This window comes from Zingiber officinale, chromosome 8A (genome assembly GCF_018446385.1).
Source record: "Zingiber officinale cultivar Zhangliang chromosome 8A, Zo_v1.1, whole genome shotgun sequence".
Lineage (NCBI taxonomy): Eukaryota > Viridiplantae > Streptophyta > Magnoliopsida > Zingiberales > Zingiberaceae > Zingiber > Zingiber officinale.
In genome coordinates this window covers 16,501,167-16,521,092 of record NC_056000.1, presented here as the reverse complement: position 1 = coordinate 16,521,092, position 19,926 = coordinate 16,501,167, and the positions used below count along the sequence as shown (strand labels likewise).

The 19,926-nt window shown below is 40.8% G+C and overlaps 1 protein-coding gene across 1 annotated transcript; it reads left to right on the top strand.

Annotated features, from left to right (window-relative positions):
- The first annotated feature begins 939 nt into the window (after positions 1 to 939).
- Positions 940 to 5,638, top strand: LOC122012762 (putative disease resistance protein RGA3). Its single transcript, XM_042569410.1, has 4 exons — positions 940 to 4,439; positions 4,528 to 4,852; positions 4,931 to 5,160; positions 5,243 to 5,638. Exon 1 carries the CDS (start codon positions 1,000 to 1,002, stop codon positions 4,432 to 4,434), a length of 3,435 nt encoding a protein of 1,144 aa, XP_042425344.1. The 5' UTR covers positions 940 to 999; the 3' UTR covers positions 4,435 to 4,439; positions 4,528 to 4,852; positions 4,931 to 5,160; positions 5,243 to 5,638.
- The last annotated feature ends 14,288 nt before the right edge of the window (positions 5,639 to 19,926 follow it).

The window sequence follows — 19,926 nt, the reverse complement described above, 5'->3', positions numbered from 1 at the left end:
CTAAGAAAAGTATATTTTTTTAACATTGTCAGCCTAAAATATTTATAAGAAGTTCTTTGATCATAGTGTTCTCAATTATAATATGTAAGAATAAGAGCACTATACTTTTTTTATATAAAACAATCAGAGAAAATTAATGATAAGAAAAATTCATAATAATACGCCGCAACTGAGTCTCGAACTTTAGATCACTGATTGTTTCGCTTGTGGAATTACTAATAAATCTTGGAATTATTTTTAGTGTGAATAAAAAAAAGGATGTTAACGTAAATTCATTTTCGGCTTCATCAAAGTTAGTTAGTAAAAGGGGGAGATTTTTAATAAAATAGTAAGATTATTATTATTATTATTGTTATTATTATTATCAATAATAATGACGAGAATTTTAAAATTTCTAATATCAATTTTAGAAATATTTTAAAAATATTAAACCTTTAGGTATTTTAATAATACGCTTATCATTATTATTTTTAATATTATGGTCCCGTGATTCAGACAAGTAAATTTCATTAATTTTAAAGGTGTACAAATCGATAATAATTGAGATAATTCTAAGTTCGGATCATCTATCCTAAAATCATATGTCTCCTCTATTGTACTCATTGATCAAATTATATCTCAAGAGGAGATACGGAGAAGGAGGTTGTACATATTTAAGGATGTCACAATCGTCACATATTTAAGGATGTCAAAATCGTCTTTATCAACAAAGGGGGACACGTGAATTCAGGAAAAAAAAATCCGGACTAGTCAATTCTGCCATCGGCAATGCTAATCCAAATTCACAAGATATCGTTATATAATTTGCTTTCTTGCTATTAAAATAATGGATTAAAAAAACTAATACTAAATAAAGTGGAAATGATTATTATTTGCTGCATCGACTACTTTATCATTATAATATATTTTTTTGAATATGTATCAAACACTCTTGAGCCTATATATTCTCAAGACTGCAGCAAGCCAAAAAATCCACAACTTGTGAAATCTTTCCTCAAAATGGCGATGGTTTTAGATTTTTTTGTCTCAAAATTCATCAAAGACACATCAGACATGGTGGAGAAGGAAATCTTTAAGGTGCTCGGCGTGGACAAAGAGATAAAAACCCTCCAAGTTTGGTTGGGAACGATCAATGGTTATCTTCGTCAAGCAAAGCAAAAGAGACAAGGAACTGATGAAATTGATATATGGGTAAGGAAGTTAAAAGATATCATGTATGATGCTGATGATATTATTGATCTTTGTATGATCGAAGGGGGGAAATTATTGACAGCTCAAGTCTCTTCAAGTTCATCGACTGTAAGCATCCCTTTCAACTATCTCATTTCATGTTTTAAGTGTCTTAAGTATCGCCATGATATTGCCAACCAAATTATATCTTTGAATAGTCGATTAGAAGGTCTAAAAAATGATGCTGTTATCAAAAATAATTTAGATCAAACAATAAAAGAACCGGTTGAAAATGCTAACAAAGTAGTATTTGCACGTGAAACATCTCACTTACAAGTGGAAGGAGATATTGTTGGGATGCAAATTGAAAATGCAACTGAGAAGCTAATTAGTTTGATACTTGAGAATAACCCAAAGAAAACTCGTGTGTTTGGAGTTGTGGGGACTGGGGGAATTGGAAAAAGCACTTTAGCAAGTAAAATATTTAAGGATGAACGGATCAAAGAGAATTTTCCAAAAAGGAAATGGTTGTATGTCTCTAAGAACTACATTGAAACTGATTTATTAAAGAAGTTGATTAGATTTGAGGAAGGAAGTGAAACTAAAGGGGAAATTTTTGAAGGAAAAAGTAAAGCAGAACTGGAGAACAAACTTGTGACTGTCCTCACAAGGAACACTTTCATTGTGTTAGATGATGTCTGGAATTCAATTGTGTGGACAGATTTCTTGAGGAAACCTATAGTTAAATGTGCTAGTAGTTGCACGATCCTAATTACATCTAGAAAGGAAAAGGTTGTAACGAATATGAGACCAAAATATATTCACCCAGTTGAAAAAATGAATGAAGAAAGTGGTTGGAATTTGCTTAAACATTTAGCGTTTGAAGGCGAAGAAGAAGATGAGATATCAAGTTTGAAAGAAATAGGGAGTAAACTTGTTAAAAAATGTGATGGATTACCTCTTGCAATTAAAGCTATTGGAGGGGTCCTATACCAGCAAAATAAAGCAAAATGGGAGGAGGTTCTTGAAAGCGATGTATGGAAGATGGACCAGATTGAAGAAGAATTAAGGCCTTTATACTTGAGTTATGAAGACTTAACATCTAGATTAAAACAATGTTTCCTTTATTGCTCTTTGTACTCTCAAAAAGGTATGTATTATAAGGAAATTGTTCAGTTTTGGATAGCTGAAGGTCTTATTATGGATGATGTTCCAACTGAAAAACAAAAAACGATGGAAGATATAGGGGAGGAGATCTATAGGGAGTTAATATGGAGGAATGTCTTAGAAGCTGATGCAATTGTAGATGTGTCCAAAGATTACTTTTCTATGCATGATCACTTCCGGTCTCTCGGTGCACATTTAATGAGAGAGGAAGGGATTTTATATCGACATGGTAGAGAGTTCAAAACAGATGATAATATAAAGATCCGTCGGTTATCGGTCTCTAATATGGGGTCCAAGCTAGTGTTACCCTCTCAAATTCTAAAACAAGGTTGTTTGAGAACTTTGATTCTCATGGACTCCCGGAAAACTAAGACTATTGAAGATAGTGTACTGCAAGAATTATCATGCTTGCGAGTTTTGGATCTCACTAGCACATCCATTGAAAAAATTCCAGATTGCATTGGGGATTTATTGCATTTAAGATATTTAGATCTTGATGGGACAAACATTCACGAGATTCCAAAGACTATTGGGAATCTTGTAAATCTTCAGACTCTAAATATCTCCGAGTGTCAGTACTTGGAAAGGCTTACTGAGTCCATCACTATGTTGCATAATCTAAGATGTCTTGAGATGAGAGATACTCCACTGCTGACTTATGTGCCCAAGGGAATTGGAAAGCTGGGAAATTTCTATAATCTTCAGGGATTCATGGTGGGGCAGGACGACTCAACCTCTGAAGAAGGCTGCGACTTGGAAGAACTGAAAAATCTCTCCAAGTTGAGAGGCATAAGCATTTACAGGCTTGAGAGGGCAGAAAGAGGAGCCTCTGCACTTGCAGACAAACCTTTCCTTAAGCAGCTAACGCTGGGATGGATGCAACCAGATGAGGATGATACAGACGAGGAGGATGAATCAGAAGGTTCGGAGGAAGAAGAGGCTAATGAAGGAGGCGCCGATGATACAGTCGCTTCAGAGTCAGAAGCTGATGCCAATGATGATGAAGATGCAGGCAATGAGAAGGGGGATGGCAATGATGATAGCTCCAAACAAGAAAATGAAAATGAGGAAGCAGAAGAAGCAGGCAACGAAACAGAAGACGAAACTGAGGAGGACGAGGCGGAGGAAGAAGAAAAAGGATGGAGCGATGAGCAAATTAGCAAAGCCGAGAGGATATGCAATGAAATGTCTCAGCCTTCATCAAGCATAGAAGACCTTCTCTTCGTTGAGTATCCGGGACGACAGCTCCCGAGCTGGATGATATGCTCTTCCCTGGCTGAATCTTTTCCAAATTTGGCATATTTGAAGCTCCTTGGTTTGCCATGTTGTACAGAGCTCCCTCCCTTGGGCACACTGCCCCAGCTGAAGTACCTCAGTATTGAACGGGCAAGCGCAATAACCACCATCGGTTCTCGATTCCTCGGATCAAGAAGCTCTGCATTTCCCAAACTTGAAGTGCTCCAATTCGAAGACATGCCTAGATGGGAGGAATGGACGTTCGATGGAGTAGAGGAGTTAACTGGTCATGGAACACCTCTTTCAGTGAAGTTGTTTCCAAGTCTCAGGGATTGTGTTCTCATCGACTGTCCAAAGCTAAGGGCTCTTCCTGCAGATCTCTACCGCGCCACCGACTTAAATGAATTGTGCCTGCGACAAACGTATCAGCTAGGAGAAATAATCAATCTCCCTATGGCGTACAAGTTCGAGGTGACAAATGGCAGTGGTTTGAAGAAGATATCCAACATCTCATCAGTAAGATATCTTGAGGTTGATAATTGTCCCAACTTGGAGTGCGTGGAAAATCTTGGCAAGCTGCAGCATTTGGTGTTGATATGTTCAGAGGAAACTGAACAGCTCCCGCAGTGGTTATCGTCCTTGATCGAGCAGCATAACAACACATCAAGCACTCACAGGAGTTTCAGAAAATTCGAGATGCAATGCAGCCTGCAACTACTGAAGACCTGTCTTGAGGGCAGCGAGAATTGGGACATCATCAAGCAAATTCCTATTGTCAAAGTCACAACATATTCTGAAAAAGAATATATACGCTATACCAAGGATCCCTACATGTATGATCCGCACGTTCCTGCTAATTGAGAAAGGTGATTCTTCTATCTGCTAAGTCAGTCACTTTTCTTCCTTTCCTTCTAACCTCAAGTTTTGCCAATGACCTTCTGCTTGTTTTTACAGGTTTGTATCAGTAAAAGTATCCGTTTGTGTTTAACTGTATTGGCGAATAAAGCTGTTCAGCGCAAGGTGTGATTTCTATAGTGCTGTTTGTATTTGCTTTCTTCTGCATTTGGTTGCAAGACTGTTTGTTCAGAATAGCCGCTCTTCCCTTGGTGTTGTTCAAGAAAAGAAAAGAAAAGAAAAAGTTGTGATTTATACTTAGTTTGAAGTATTTTTTGCAAAGTCCATCAGTCTAGGCACGTCTATCCCTGTTAGTATCGTCATCGTCTTCAGTGAGCTTATTATGAAGTATGTTGTACAATTGAAGCAGTTCATCTCACCCCATGTAAGGCTCTTCCTTCTCATAATCGATATGCATAAACCATATGACTCCTGCAATGATCGTCTTCTTTTCTTCTGTCAGGTTCATATTATCTGAAGTCTTCAAGTGTGTTTTACGTCTAATAAAAAGCTACTAGGTGCAAGTATTTTTCATGTTAATCATTTCTACCATACAATTTGTATTTGTTTTCTTGCATTTGATGTATAGTGTTGGTGTGTTGAGAAACCATTTCTTTCTAAACATATTGCTTTAAAAAGTACCCGTGCAGTCTCATCGACATAGTGGAGTTAAGAACTACGAAAATTCGTCTTGTAAGTCACTTCTCTCTTAATCATGCATCTTGTATAATCTTATAGCTTTTGCACTGATAATTTCTTCTTTCTTCTTTTACAGGATTCGTGTATGTCTTGTTGTTGTTGTAGTATTTTATTTATCAGTGACTAAGGCTATTCAGCTAAATGTAATGGATTTAGTATTCGTTCAACATGCCCGTTTCGTACATTGTATATGTTTCTTAATTAGCCATCACTTGGTTGAGGAATCCAATGGATTGGTTTAACAACCAGCTACACGCCGACGTCTCAGAGATTTATCGAAATAGACGGAGCAACTGATGGAAGATTGCAGTTACAAGATCAGGCAGAGATAGCCCATGAAAGAGGAAATAGTCAAGAGGGAAAGAGGATCCTGCTCATCATGTGCTCACTTGAAAAAAAAATAACGAATACGAGTCTCATTATCCGTGTTTCGAACCACAAACAATTTGTTAGTTGATGGTGAAGGTTATGTTTGACATGAAATAGCCGGGGAATAAATCGATCCTTTTGTTAAGTTCTTACGATATGATAAGAATTATGATGTCTAAGTTAAATCTTCTTTGTTCAGCCTGAGGTATGATTATGTTGTTAGGATGTAGTTGTTTATTTTACTAAACCATATTTAATGGAAGCAACTAGACTTTACTTAAATATATACACGATAAACACACTGCTAATCTACACACAAATTAATTAAGTTAGCATTGAAGAAGTCAAATGTTCACAAACAGCTGTTTGGTAATCGGATTCATAAGTAGGAATATAAATATGCAGTTCATATATGACGTGCAAGCATGTTAGTTGAACATAAAATATGCAGATTAAAAAGACTTTAATATTTTTTAAGTTGCCCATATCATCTCTCGATTATAACGAACGGATCCTGAAGATGATGTGATGACTAAAGTAATAATGATATGGTGATCAAAATCGAAAAAGGAGAATATCTCCACACCTGATTTTGATTGGTTGTCTAGCACTAAAATTTTTAGATCAAACCCAACTGAGTTACCAATCGGTCGGGGATAGACGACTAGTCCTTAAGCCGATCGAACCTAAGGAGTTTAGTGCTTTAAGCACGGTCAGCTCTTAAGTCGACCAAGATTAAGGACGCCCGCCCTTTTGTGTCAGCCGGAATGACTGATTCACTCCACAATAAACCAGCTGTAGGTTTGGTCGAGAGGAAGGTTAAACTCCTTACTTTGTATGAATATTCTCTGTACACACCCGGGCGACCCTGATTGCTGGTCACCCCATAGGTTTCCATGCGACAGTATGTCTGTGTATTCATTCGGTTATAAAGTCGAACGAGTTCATATGCCTCGGTCGGACAGAAAGCTGGCTGGGCCTTACGCAGCCTAGTTTAACATATTGACCGAATCTCTCAGAACACAATTTCATTTCTTTAGGTAGCCCATTATACGTCGGTCGGATAAAAGGACAACTGGCCTGCAGCACTTGGCTTCATATTTCTTCTCGGATATATTTCAACAGGCCCAAGGCAGTATATCAGTCTTTGAGTGGGTTCCTGATAACCTTCCGTACATAACAAAGCAGCTCAAGACGAGAACATGCATAAAAACGACCGGTCTATAAGGCCAGCCCGGATATACTCCTATAGAGCCTATCAGGATATACTCGGTCAACAACATGATCAGAGAATCCTAACAACCTATCAGAATAACAACTTTGTCAGAGAATATTCTTCTAGAACCTTCTTCAGGAACCGTCTTGTCTCCAATCAGCCGACCAGTTATAACAGTATATTCCTACAAATGACTTTAACAACGATTTAAGCTAAAAACAACAAAAGAGGTATACATATGAGTAAACGAAAGATTCCTTGGATAATTATGACATATTACCCATGTTTTACTTTTGCTTTTACCTAACAAACTGTGACATATTGCATTACCTCATGATTGCGAAAGTTATATGAGGTAATATAAATCTTCTCCGTGGCAAAGATACGTTCTCTGAACATCTGCAACTTACCTTCGTGTGCACATCCTCTATTGTTCTTCATTCGCTTGCCGAGACTTGGACTGACTTGAGTGTCAGAGGGCTTTTGCTAGGGACTCCCCCTGGTTTATAGGCACTGACGTTTTGTTGGATCAGCTCCGTGTGCGCAAGATTGGAGGAAAGCTTTCTTTTAGAGAGAAAGGTCTTCTACCAGTCAACCATCGATCAACCGTGCCTAGCGCATCATCTCTGCTGTTTTCAGACAAAATCAAATTTGGCACTATCTGTGGAAAGTTTCGTCTGAATCTTAGAATTAGAGATGGATGAAGCTGGAAGACTTACTACCATTATCGTAACACAAGAAGACTTGAATCTACTCATCAATGTCTGAGCGCAAAAATTATTGCAACAACAACAACAACAACAAGTGGCTATCGGTGGCACCTCACCACCACCCACTCCCATCGCGTCAATGACAACTCACCAATGGGAGAGAGAAGCTTGGGAGGAAGGCCCAGCTCATTTGCTGTGGGCGTCTCACTCATCAATTCCATGCCATTGAGCGCTCTTTTGTACACCACCCGAACACTTGGGTCAAGAAAGATTGCACCAGAAATCCTTTGGAGAAGTGTTTGTCCGAGAAGGACGCAAGGGAAAGGCTCCAGCAATTTGCAGCTCTCCCGAGCACATTAGCACCCCATTTTCTCAAAGGGTATTAGAAGACAAGCTGCCAAAGTATTATCAAACTTTGGGAATAGGGGAATACTTACGGTCAACTGACCCTGAGGATCATCACCTTAAATTTGAGCATGCTATCCTTCTCCATCAATTCACTAACGAGGTAAAGTGTCGGGTGTTCCTCACCACATTCGGCTGCTTGACATAGAGGTGATTTAAGTGACTACCTGCTGAATCCATTCGTACTTTTAAGGATTTCTGTAAGATTTTTTTCATCACTTTGCTAGTAGTCGATACTATCAAAAGACTCCCCTAAGCCTTTTCTCACTCAAACAGGGGTCCAAAGAATCACTGAGAGCCTATATTAAAAAATATAATCAGGTGGCCATGGACGTCTCTACAGCTACTACCGAGATTCTGGTGAGCGTATTTTCCCAAGGACTCGGCAATAATGACTTCTTCGTCTCCTTAGTTAGGAGACCTCCAAAGAACTTCGATCATTTAATGGATCGGGTGACTGAATTCATCAATATTGAAGAGGCGCAGGCCGCTCGAAGGAAGGAGGTTACCGCGTCAGCTGCCACTCCGGGGCCCGAATGCCAAGCATTAACCACTCCTCCACCTAGGGGACCCCGAGCAGGTCCTCAACCTCATCATCAAGAACCATGACCTTAGGTCATGCTTCATGTGGAGGTCGAACAAGAAAGATATCCCGAGCCCCCCCTGAGGAGCTCCGTAATGGTCGTGCACCCTCCACCTGTCGACTACTCATGACACACAAGATTGCTATAGTTTGTCCAATCGATAGGGGTAATCAGAGATTTCGCCGGTGCACTCTGTCGCCCAACCGCTGCCCCTATCGATGACCAAATGGCTCGCCTATAAGAAATCAGCGAGAGACTAAGCGGCTCCAAAGGATGCCACCACCACCAGTAGACCGGACACCAACTCCCGCCCAGAACCAAACGGAGCTCCCAACTCGGCAGGAGGAGAATCGTAACAATGTCGCCTGAGGTGATATTGGCATGATCGTCGAGGTTCCAACTAATGGAAACTCCTACCGAGCGAGAAAGTCACACTCTCGTTGATTGGAGATTCACGCGGTCAGTTGCAGTAAGTAGAAGGCAACCGGACTCGAAATCAGTTTCGAGCCTAAAGACCTAGAGGGGGTGGGAGTCCCCCATGATGATGCTTTAATAATCAAGGCTGTTATAGCCAACTATAATATTTATTATACTTTCGTTGACACAGGTAACTCAGTGAATATCATCTTCAAACAAGCATTTGAACAGCTGCAAATAGACTCGAGGGAGCTCCAACCCATGACCACTCCTTTGTATGGGTTCACAGGCAATGAGGTCCATTCACTCGATCAGATAAAGTTAGTCATATCCTTAGGGGAGGAGCCCCAAATGAGGATGTGCTAATCAACTTTATAGTTATGGACATGCCCTCGGCCTACAACACAATTTTGAGCCGGTTGGCCCTAAATGAATTTCGGGCGATTGTCTCGACCTTCTGCCAAAAAGTGAAATTCCCTGTGGATGACCAGGTGGATGAAGTCAAGGGAGATCAATTGGTGGCACGCAAGTGCTACATAGAAATTGTCAAGACAAAGGCTAATGCTTCTCAAAAAAGCCAACGGATTGAGGTTAACACTATCTGGGAGGCACCACCCACCCTGGTCTATGAAGAAAAAGAGGAAGTCCAGATCCGACCAGGCCAGCTGGAAGCTGTTACACAAATGGTAGTAGACCTATCTCAAGAACTTAAAAAAGAGCTTGTTGCATGTCTTACACGTAACAATGATGTTTTTGCCTGGACGCCCGGAGAAGTGACCGGGGTGTCACCAACGGTCATGGAGCATGTACTTCATGTCTACCTAGATGCTCAGACAGTCAAGGAAAGAAAGCGAGATTTTGGGGCTGATTAGAATAAGATCATCAAAGAGGAGGTGGATAAATTACTGGAGGCAGGCTATATTTGCGAAGTCCAATTCTCAAGTTGGTTGGCCAATGTTATCTTGGTATCTAAGCTGAGGAATAAGTGGAGGGTTTGTATCGACTTCAGAGACCTTAATAAGGACTACCCAAAAGATTATTATCTACTGTCTCACATCGACCAAGTGGTGGACTCCACCTCCAGGTGTGAATTTATTTGCATATTAAACGCATATCAAGGATATCATTAACTCCCGCTTGCCAAGGACCTCCAAGAGAAGGTCAGTTTCATAATTGCTGAGGGCACTTATTGCTACAATGTTATGCCATTTTGACTAAAGAATGTAGGGGCTATATATCAACAGCTCATGAACAAAGTATTCCAAAAGCAGATTGGGCGAAATATGGAAGTGTATGTGGATGACTTCTTTATCTAGTCCCTTCGGGTGATCGATCTGTGTGTTGACGTGTAGGAAACCTGCCAAACTTTAAGGAAGTACAGACTAAAGCTCAATTCCAATAAGTGCTTGTTCGGGGCCAAGAGTGAGAAATTCCTGGGATATATTGTGACTGAGAAGGGGATAGAAGTCAATCTAAGCAAGGTGTGAGCACTTCAAGACATGACTCCTCCACGCAATCTGAAGAAGGCACAAAAATTGACCGATCGGATTACCTCCCTTTCTCACTTCATCTCCTGGTCGATCGATCGAAGACTGCCTTTTTCAAGATACTCCACCGGGTGACCAAATTCTAATGGGATGCCAACTGTGATAAAGCTTTTGAGGAGATAAAGAGTTACTTGTTCGCCTGCCCATACTTGCCAAGCCAATAGCTGGAAAAACTTTATGAGTGTATTTGTCATCTAATGACCACGCAGTCGGGTAAGTATTAGTGAGGCAAGAGTGTCGTTATACTACACTCGAGAAGTTAGCGTATGGATTGATCTTAGTTGCTTAGAGGTTACGTCCTTATTTCCTTTCTAACTTGATCATAGTACTCACTAATGTTGGAGCAATCTATGTGACCCTAGGTTTTGATGTTTGGGAAAAAGTTTAAGTTAAATTTATTGTTATATTTGATATGTATTGTGAGTGTGCAGGATACAGGTACAACAAGGAGATTCCAAGTGTGATCTTGACAAAGGAGGAAAGTCCAAGAGTGTGTCTTGGAGGTGTAAGTCTAAGTATATAGTCTTGACAACGTAAGTCCAAGTGTAATTTGGCAATGGATGAAATCCAGGAGACGTGACCTCTTGGCAAAGGAAGACCCAACAATAATTACAAGGCCAATGGAAGCTTCAAAAGGCAAGGCGTAAAGGATAGGGAGGCATCCGAGGGACGCGAGGCTAATGGAGGAGGCTAGAAGGCTAGATCTAAGTTATGTGGGCAATGTAATACCCCAGTTCTGAGATTCTGGTTAAGTATGGCTTAAAAGGTTAGATGGTACTATCCATATCACCAAGGTGCACCTTCTTTTTCGAAAGTCAAAGCTTAAGAACTCCAAAGTTAAGCGTGCTTGGCTTAGAGAAATCTGAGGATGGGTGACCTCCTGGGAAGTTTTCCAGGGTGCGTGCGAGTGAGGACAAAGTACGCTGAAAGGACTTCCGGTGGTCTGTGGAGCTAGTCGTCAACCCGATGGGCAATTCTGGTGGCGTGCCCGGTTCGGTTCGAGCGGGGCTTGCTTGGGATGGGGTGTTACAGATGGTATCAGAGCGACCTTACGATCGTGAGTGGGGGTGATTGTAATAACCCGGTTCTGAGATTCTGGTTAAGTATGGCTTAAAAGGTTAGATTGTACTATCAATATCACCAAAGTGCACATTCCTTTTCGGAAGCCCAAACTTAAGAACCCTAAAGTTAAGCGTGCATGGCTTGGAGACATCTAAGGATGGGTGACCTCCTGGGAAGTTTTCCAGGGTGTGTGCGAGTGATGACAAAGCACGCTGAAAGGACCTCAGGTGGTCTGTGGAGCTAGTCGTCAACCCGATGGGCAATTTTGGTGGCATTCCCAGTTCGGTCCAGGTGGGGCCCACCCAGGCCAGGGCGTTACAGATCGTATCAGAGAGACCTTGCGATCATGAGTGTGCCTGTGGTAGGAGCACCCAGGGCACCACCTAGCGAGGAAGATTCTGGGATTTGTCTGTGGTGTGATTCGTGGTTACACAACGAGGACGTTGTGTCTCTAAGTGGGGGTGATTGTAATACCCCGGTTCTGAAATTCTAGTTAAGTATGGATTAAAATGTTAGATGGTACTATCCATATCACCAAGGTGCACTTTCTTTTTCGGAAGTCCAAGCTTAAGAACTCCAAAGTTAAGCGTACTTGGCTTAGAGAAATCTGAGGATGAGTGATCTCCTGGGAAGTTTTCCAGCTGGGTGCGTGCGAGGAGGACAAAGCACGCTGAAAGGATCTCCGGTGGTCTGTGGAGCTAGTCGTCAACCCGATGGACAATTCTGGTGGAGTGCCCGGTTCGGTTTGAGTGGGGCTTGCCCGGGCCGGGGCGTTACAGATGGTATCAGAGTGACCTTGCGACCGTGAGTGGGGGTGATTGTAATACCCCGATTTTGAGATTCTGGTTAAGCATGACTTAAAATGTTAGATGATACTATCCATATCATCAAGGTGCACCTTCCTTTTCGGAAGCCCAAACTTAAAAACTCCAAAGTTAAGTGTGCTTGGCTTGGAGAAATCTGAGGATGGGTGACCTCCTGTGAAGTTTTCCATGGTGCGTGCGAGTGAGGACAAAGTATGCTGAAAGGACCTCCGATGGTCTGTGGAGCTAGTTGTCAACCCGATGGGCAATTTTGGTGGTGTTCCCGGTTCGGTCCGGGTGGGGTCCGCCCGGGCTAGGGTGTTACAAGCAAGGACGAGTGCATGAGAGATTGTACTCAGGGTAAAATCCTAAGTTTAGGATTTTATTGTAGCAGCTACTGTAGCAGCACTGCAGCAATTACTGTAACAACCGACTGATATTTTCATCAGTCGACTAGTAGCGAGCAGAATGTCTTTGTTCTCTCAATCCATGTGGATCAGTCGACTGGTGTTTTCATCAATTAACTGTTATCAAGTCGTTGACCTACAACGGTCAAATTCCACTTAGGACCAGTTGACTGGTATTTTTAACAGTCGACTGGTGGCGGTAAAATAGTTTGATTTTTTTCTTCTAAGCTCTATTTAATTGAGCTTGGGGTGCTTGGACATGACTGACAAAATTGAGATGATGGTTAACCCCTATTAGAAGTCTACCAAATCCCTCTTGTGTGTTCAAGTGTTCTTGAGCAAGGTTGTGGTGAGGTTTCTCCACCAATAAGGAGATTGAGCTAGCTAGCGGATATTCGGAGAATCATCCACCGATGGATCATGATCGTCCACCTTATGGACAGCAGTGGAGTAGGAGCTCTATCTCGAAACAACGTTAAACCAACGTGTTAGGTTTTCTTTCTCTTGTTAGTATTTATTTTTATATTCCGCTATGCACTAACATTATAGGAAGTGAACAAATTGGGTGAGATGCTATTCTCCCCCTCCTCTAGTGGACGTCAAGGTCCCAACAAGTAGTATCAGAGTTTGGTCGCTCTTTGTTGGACTAATCGCCAAAGGAGCAACCGCTAGAGAAGAAGATGGAGTCGGAGGGACCTCTCGGATGGGGCATTCGGATCCCACCTCCATATGAGCGTGAAGACTTCGACTATTGGAAGTCACGCTTAGAGACGTAGTTCCAAATGAATTAGAACCATTAGATGACATTGGAGGAGTCATTCAAGACTCCAATCGACAAGAAAGGAAAATGCCTCCGGCCTCAGTATTGGACCAAGGAGTAAAGGGAGCAATCGGAGATGGACAAGGAGGTAACTAGAATTTTAATTAATTTATTACCTCCTAATATGGTATTGAATGTAGATGAGTACAAGAGTGTTCATGAGCTTTGGAGTAAGGTGATTGCGCTCCATGAAGATACTACACAATTCCAAGGATTGGAGGAACCCAAGGAGAAGAGTTCATTAGTCTAAGGGAAGGACCAATCAAATATTGACACGTGCTCAACATTCGAGGAGGAGAAGGAAGATGAGGAGGTATCATCCACATCTTTAAGGGAGGAAGAAGTTGAATCATTCATATCTTCAAGTGAAGAGAAAGAAGAGCAATCCAAGGAAGAGGAGACCTTGGAAGCTCAACCCTCCACCTCAACTACTAAGAAGAGAACAAAGGACCACAACAAATGCTTTGAGTGTGGTAAGATGAGACACTACAAGAGTAGATGTCCTTCACTCAAGAATGTAAAAGAGGTAAACCCTAAACTCACTAAAGTTAATTTAGAAACTAATGTGAGTTGTAGGAAGAAGAAGGAGAAGAAACATATTAGATGCTTCACATGTGGTGAGTATGGTCACTACTGCACTAAGTGCCCAAGGAGAGGAGAGCTCAAGAAATTAGCGCACTTGAAGAAATGGGAGAAGAAGAGGAGCTCATGTCAAGGGGAGCTTCAAAGGTAAAAAGGAAGGTAATCCCTAACTTGAAGTTTAATCCAAGCTCTAATTCTTATATGTTTGTTAGAAATAATGTAGATTATTACCCAAGTATAATCATGAAGTTAGGTACAATGATAAGAGTAGGGTAAGTTGGTTAAATTGTCCTTATTTAAAGGAATGTATTTAAGATTTAAGTTTTCTTTTAATTTTAAATTTATTAACTTATTTAACTTATCTTTTAATAGATTAATTCTTAATTTTGAATTGGTTAAATTGTTTTAATTATCTTTCTTTAGAGGTTTATCTTTAATATTTACTTTTGAATTTGTTAGATTTACTTTTGATTTTATCAAAGTGTTTGATTTTACCTATATATTTTCTTTGTCTTTAAAGTTTGTATTATTAGTTGAATTTATTAGTTTAATTTCATTATTATCTTTAAGATTTAAATTTAAATTGTCTTTGTTTTGAATACAAACTTCTAGATTGATATTATCTAAATTATTAAATATTTTATTAAGGTATTTATTAATTTTATCTAAATTTATTTCTTCATTTTTAAGTTTTAAGTTAGAATTTATCTTAATTTTTGAATTGCTTAAATTATTATTATCCATTAAATTATTAAATATAAGACTGAATCAGAATCAGTTAATTGAGATTTATCTTGTTTAGTTAAGTTTATTTTTTAAAATTTAAATTATTTAAAATTTCATAATTATTTAAAGTTATATTTTTATTAATTTTGGAATGATTTAACGTTGGATTTTCATTAATTCCAGAATTATTTGATTTTTCAAAATTAATTAATTTATCAATGTTTTGTTTAACCAAATCAAGATTGATGTCGATTTGATTAAAGTTTTGATCTAATTTGGCATGCAAATCTAGATTATCATGTAGATTATTTAAATCATTACTGACAAGAGTGTTTTGGTAAATTATACTAACCTTATGTGCATCCCCTAATTCAGTAGGCTTCTCCATTGAATTGGACTCGAGTCTGGATTCAATTTTGATTTGCTCCTCTAGCTTTAATGGCTCCTCATGAAGCTTGCTCAGGCGGGTCCAAAACTCGCGAGCATCTTTGACCTTTTCTATCCTACATGTAACTTTATTAGGTAATAAGTCTGAAATTAATTTTATTACCTTTTATTTTGCTTTCGAATTCTGAGAAGATCACTTCAACGCCATGTCACCATCGAAGTCGTTCATCGGGATGAAGCTTTCCATTTGCATCCTCCATAGATTGAATCCGTCCTTCTTGTATATCTCATATGGTGGTGGTTCGTGGATGCTCCGTCCTTCTTGATGAGACATTGGTATACTTGTAAAAAATATAGACAAGAAGCAATTTCCAAGACTTTATCTTGGGGTAAGTAGTGTGGGAGATAAAGAAATAAGGGTGTTTCACCATTTTTTTTTTAAAAAATAATAAAATAATAAAAATAAATATTATGACAAATCTTACCAAATGTGATATTTTACCAGTTCTGACCAATGGTGAAAATTTGAAAATGAAAGAAAAATGAGAATTTTTTAATGAAGAAAATATTTAAAGGGGAAAAAACAAAAGGCGATACCAATTTTTTCTAATAAAAAATGATATATAATTTTTTTCTTTGAAAAAGGAATCCTCTGCTCGATTGGTGGTTCCACCAATTTAGAGCGGTTTCACTCTAATACTACTTGTTGGATCGTAAAGTTGCTAGAGGGGGGGAGGGGTGAATAGTATTCGTCGAAAATTGCAAGTTAAAACGAGTTACGCAGTGGAAAAAGGAAAACAAAAAAACAACGCTAACAATGCCAAGTTTTACTTAGTTCAGAGCATGTGACGACTCCTACTTCAATGTCCACGATCATCAATCACTTTCATTGGGCAATCACTATCAGTTCATAAATGGATTATAAAGATTGAGTACAAGAACTGAAAATAAAACTGTTACCAACAAACAAAAAGGAAATTGAAGAATTCTTCATTCTTCGAACTTCGGAGCATCCTTTCGGTATCGTCGGAGTTGTTTCGAAGCAACACTTGAATATGAAAGTTGTAGAAAATGTTGTCCTGAAGCTGCTGGTCGAAGACCTTTATATAGGTCCATTCTGGGAGCTTGAAGTCCCTCCTAGCCCCTTGGATCGTGCTAATGTGGCTAGCTCTCGTTGAAACTTGATCCATCAAGTTTATCCACTTTCGGGCACCTGGGCCCCCTCTAGGCGCTTGGATCGTTGACGTGGATTCGGCCAGTCCTCGTACTCCAACTCAGCTTCAGGATGAAATTTGTGGTCCGAGCACCTAGACTAGCTTCGGGTGCCCGGACCACCCGGGTGCTTGGCGCCCGCCCGGGCGAGGCTGGTCTGGACGCCCAGACCACTTTTTGTCTATTTTCTTCCCTGCAATAAAAAGTTAGTACAAGCATAAAAATCACCCTTCAAAATAGAGTTAGCATAATTTAGCAAATAGAAGTAGTAATTAGATCATGTCTCCCTGAGACTAGGATCTAGTCAAGGTCTTAACTTAGGTTTCTCAAATAGACCTAAGTTGGATCGACACCTACAGTTCTCTCAACGGGGAACATGTCCTCACTGGATCTCTCTTCCAATTGCATACCTTTTACTTATCAACTGCAATCGCTTGACTTGTCTTTGACCCACCAGGTCTTCTCGCTAATTGTCAGGTCCTATAGACCCAACTGGACTTCGACCGGTTGTCAGGTCCCACGAACCCAACCAGACTTCCCGCTGTTAGAATGTATACTAAAAGTCCAGCTTTTGTATAAACATTTATTTTGAAATAAGAATCACATTGATCAAATGTCTACATTTATATGCTAAATATAGTTGTTCATTTAATTTATATTGAAGATAACATGGTGTGTGGTGTCACACAGAAGATTATGTTATTAGTTCATTATAAATTATAAATAGTTTCTCACAACCAAGATGGAATGAGACAAACTATTGGAATGATTGTAGTGTAATTTGGTATTAGTTTATCTTGACTATAAAATTATACTAGTACATTCTGAGTGTATTGAGTAGGACCATTTGAGGTTGTTCTTTTTATACTGACTGTAAAAAAGAATAGGACCTCTGTTATTATGGAAGTGTGTACTCATAATCATGATATAATAACAAGCACATATACTTAATATTTATTTCTTTAATTTATCAAAGGGTGAGATTTAGTTCGTTAAATCAAAAGGTCCGATAAGTTGGAAAATGATATTATTTATATGGTGCGTTGTTGATTATAGAATGAAACTGTGTCCTAGTTGTTGGTGCAACCTTAGGTCAAGGTTGACCTGGTTGACCCGACTCGAGTTGACCTGACTCGAGTTGTATTTTGATGTTTGACGAGAACATGATGGGAGATTGTTGGTGCAACCTTAGGTCAAGGTTGACCTGATTGACCAGACTCGAGTTGACTTGACTCGAGTTGTATTTTGATGTTTGACGAGAACAAGCTTGGGAGATTGTGGGTGCAACCCGTGGTCAAGGTTGACCTGGTTGACCCGAGGTGAGTTGACCTGACTCGGAAAAGTCCAAGCAGGGAGCTTGGCACGAGAAAAGTCCAAGCAGGGAGCTTGTCATGGGAAAAGTCCAAGCAGGGAGTTTGGCATGGTGAAAAGTCCAAGCAGGGAGCTTGGCACGGAGAAGTCCAAGTATGGAAGCTTGGCACATGGGGAGTCGGAGAGGGCTCGGTAGCTCGTTCTCCAGACTGTGGTCAGAGAGGGCTCGGGAGCTCGTTCTCTGGACCGGATGGAAGTCGGAGAGGGCTCGGTAGCTCGTTCTCCAGACTGTGGTCAGAGAGGGCTCGGGAGCTCGTTCTCTGGACCGGATGTGGAAAGTCCTGGTGAGTGAAGCCAGGCAGACGGAAAAGTCCTGGTGAGTGAAGCCAGGCAAATTGGAAATCCTGGTGAGTGAAGCCAGGTGAAAACCCTAGTGAGTGAAGCTAGGTGAAAGTGAAAGTCCTGGTGAGTGAAGCCAGGCAGTGGGAAAGTCCTGGTGAGTGAAGCCAGGCAGTTGGAAAGTCCTGGTGAGTGAAGCCTGGCAGATTGGAAATCCTGGTGAGTGAAGCCAGGTGAAAATCCTAGTGAGTGAAGCTAGGTGAAAGTCCTGGTGAGTGAAGCCGGGCAAGGGAAAATCCAGATGGATCAAGGGTGATCGGACATCTGGTGTTGAGAAGGTCAAGTAGGTCAAGGGAGTGACCGGATACTTGACACGAAGAGAAAAGTCCAAGTGGGTCAAAGGGATTGACCGGACACTTGGTGGGGAGACTTAGCAGGTCAAGGGAGTGACCGGATGCTAAGCATGATATACCAACAGGTCAAGGTTGACCGGATGTTGGTTTGGAAGGTTTGGGACTTGGTTTGGGCAAAAACCAAGCTCTGGATCGATCAGTGGATCGATCCAGTGATACACTGGGTATCTGGATCGGTCTGGTGACCGATCAGTAACCAAACAATAGCCTACTGAGTGTTATCTGATCGGTCTGCAGACCGATCAGGAAACAACGATCAGAAGGCAAGAAGTTCGGAAGAAAAGCATGCTGATCGGTCCCCAGGACCGATCAGGGTCTTCCTGGACCGATCAGGAGATGTTCTGATCGGTCCAGCCCTAGCCGTTGGCTCACAACGGCTAGTCTTCTGTCTTCTGTTCTTCGCAGGTGAGTGCAGGTTATAAAAGGAGTTCAAAGGCTACAGTGGCACAACTCCTCTTCTTCTTTCTGCTCGAGCTGCTGTTCTTCTGAAAGCTGTGCTTGAGCTTTGCTGAGCTCCGAAGCTTCGGGTGAGCTTCCTGCTAGTTTTCTAGCTGAGCTTGGATCCGAGAAGTTGCTGCTTCATCAGGATTCTAGTCGACAACGAGAAGGCAAGCAAAGGGTTTTACATTTCGATTGTTCTTGTTTGCTTTCTCTACTGTTGTACTCCTTCTTGCTGTTGTAAGTTTTTGTGGCGACGTTTCTCCACCCACAAGGAGTATTTATTAGCCGGTTCTCCGGGGACTCATCCATCGACGGATTGATAGGGCTCGTCCACCTTACGGACACGCTGAGGAGTAGGAGTATCATCTCCGAACCTCGTTACATCTTCGTGTTGAGAAAGAAACGAAGAATTTGGGGCGGCTATTCACACCCCCCTCTCTAGCCGCGATCATCGATCCTAACAAGTGGTATCAGAGTGAGGTCGCTCTTCGCCAGATTAACACCCGAGGGAGCACAAGCTAGAGAATGGATCTACTCGGAGAAGACATCACAATTCCACCCTTCTACGATCGCGACGACTTCGCGTATTGGAAGGTAAGGATGAAGTATTTCCTTATGACTAACATTGAAAATTGGAGTTGTGTACAATTAGGTTTCACTCCTTCGATGGATAAAGAAGGAAAACCTCTTGAGAAGAAGAAGTGGACGAAGGAGCAAATCCACCAATCCACAATCAACGACGAGGTAATGAAAATATTTGAATTCTCATTACCTAACGATATATTGTGTAAGAAAGGTGGTTACAACAATGCCAAGGAATTGTGGAACAACTTGGCCAAGTTCCATGAGGGGAGCTCCACTTCAAGCCATGAAGAGGAGTCAAGTGAGCTAAGTAGCTCACACCATGGAGATGTGGAATTAGAAGTTGAGGGCTACTCAACATCTTGTTGGAGTGTATACTGAAAGCCTAAGCTTTGTAAACATTCATTATGAATAAAGAATCACATTT

Excerpts from the sequence above, each read along its gene's own strand:
- LOC122012762 (XM_042569410.1), top strand. The coding sequence starts at position 1,000 with ATGGCGATGGTTTTAGATTTTTTTGTCTCAAAATTCATCAAAGACACA.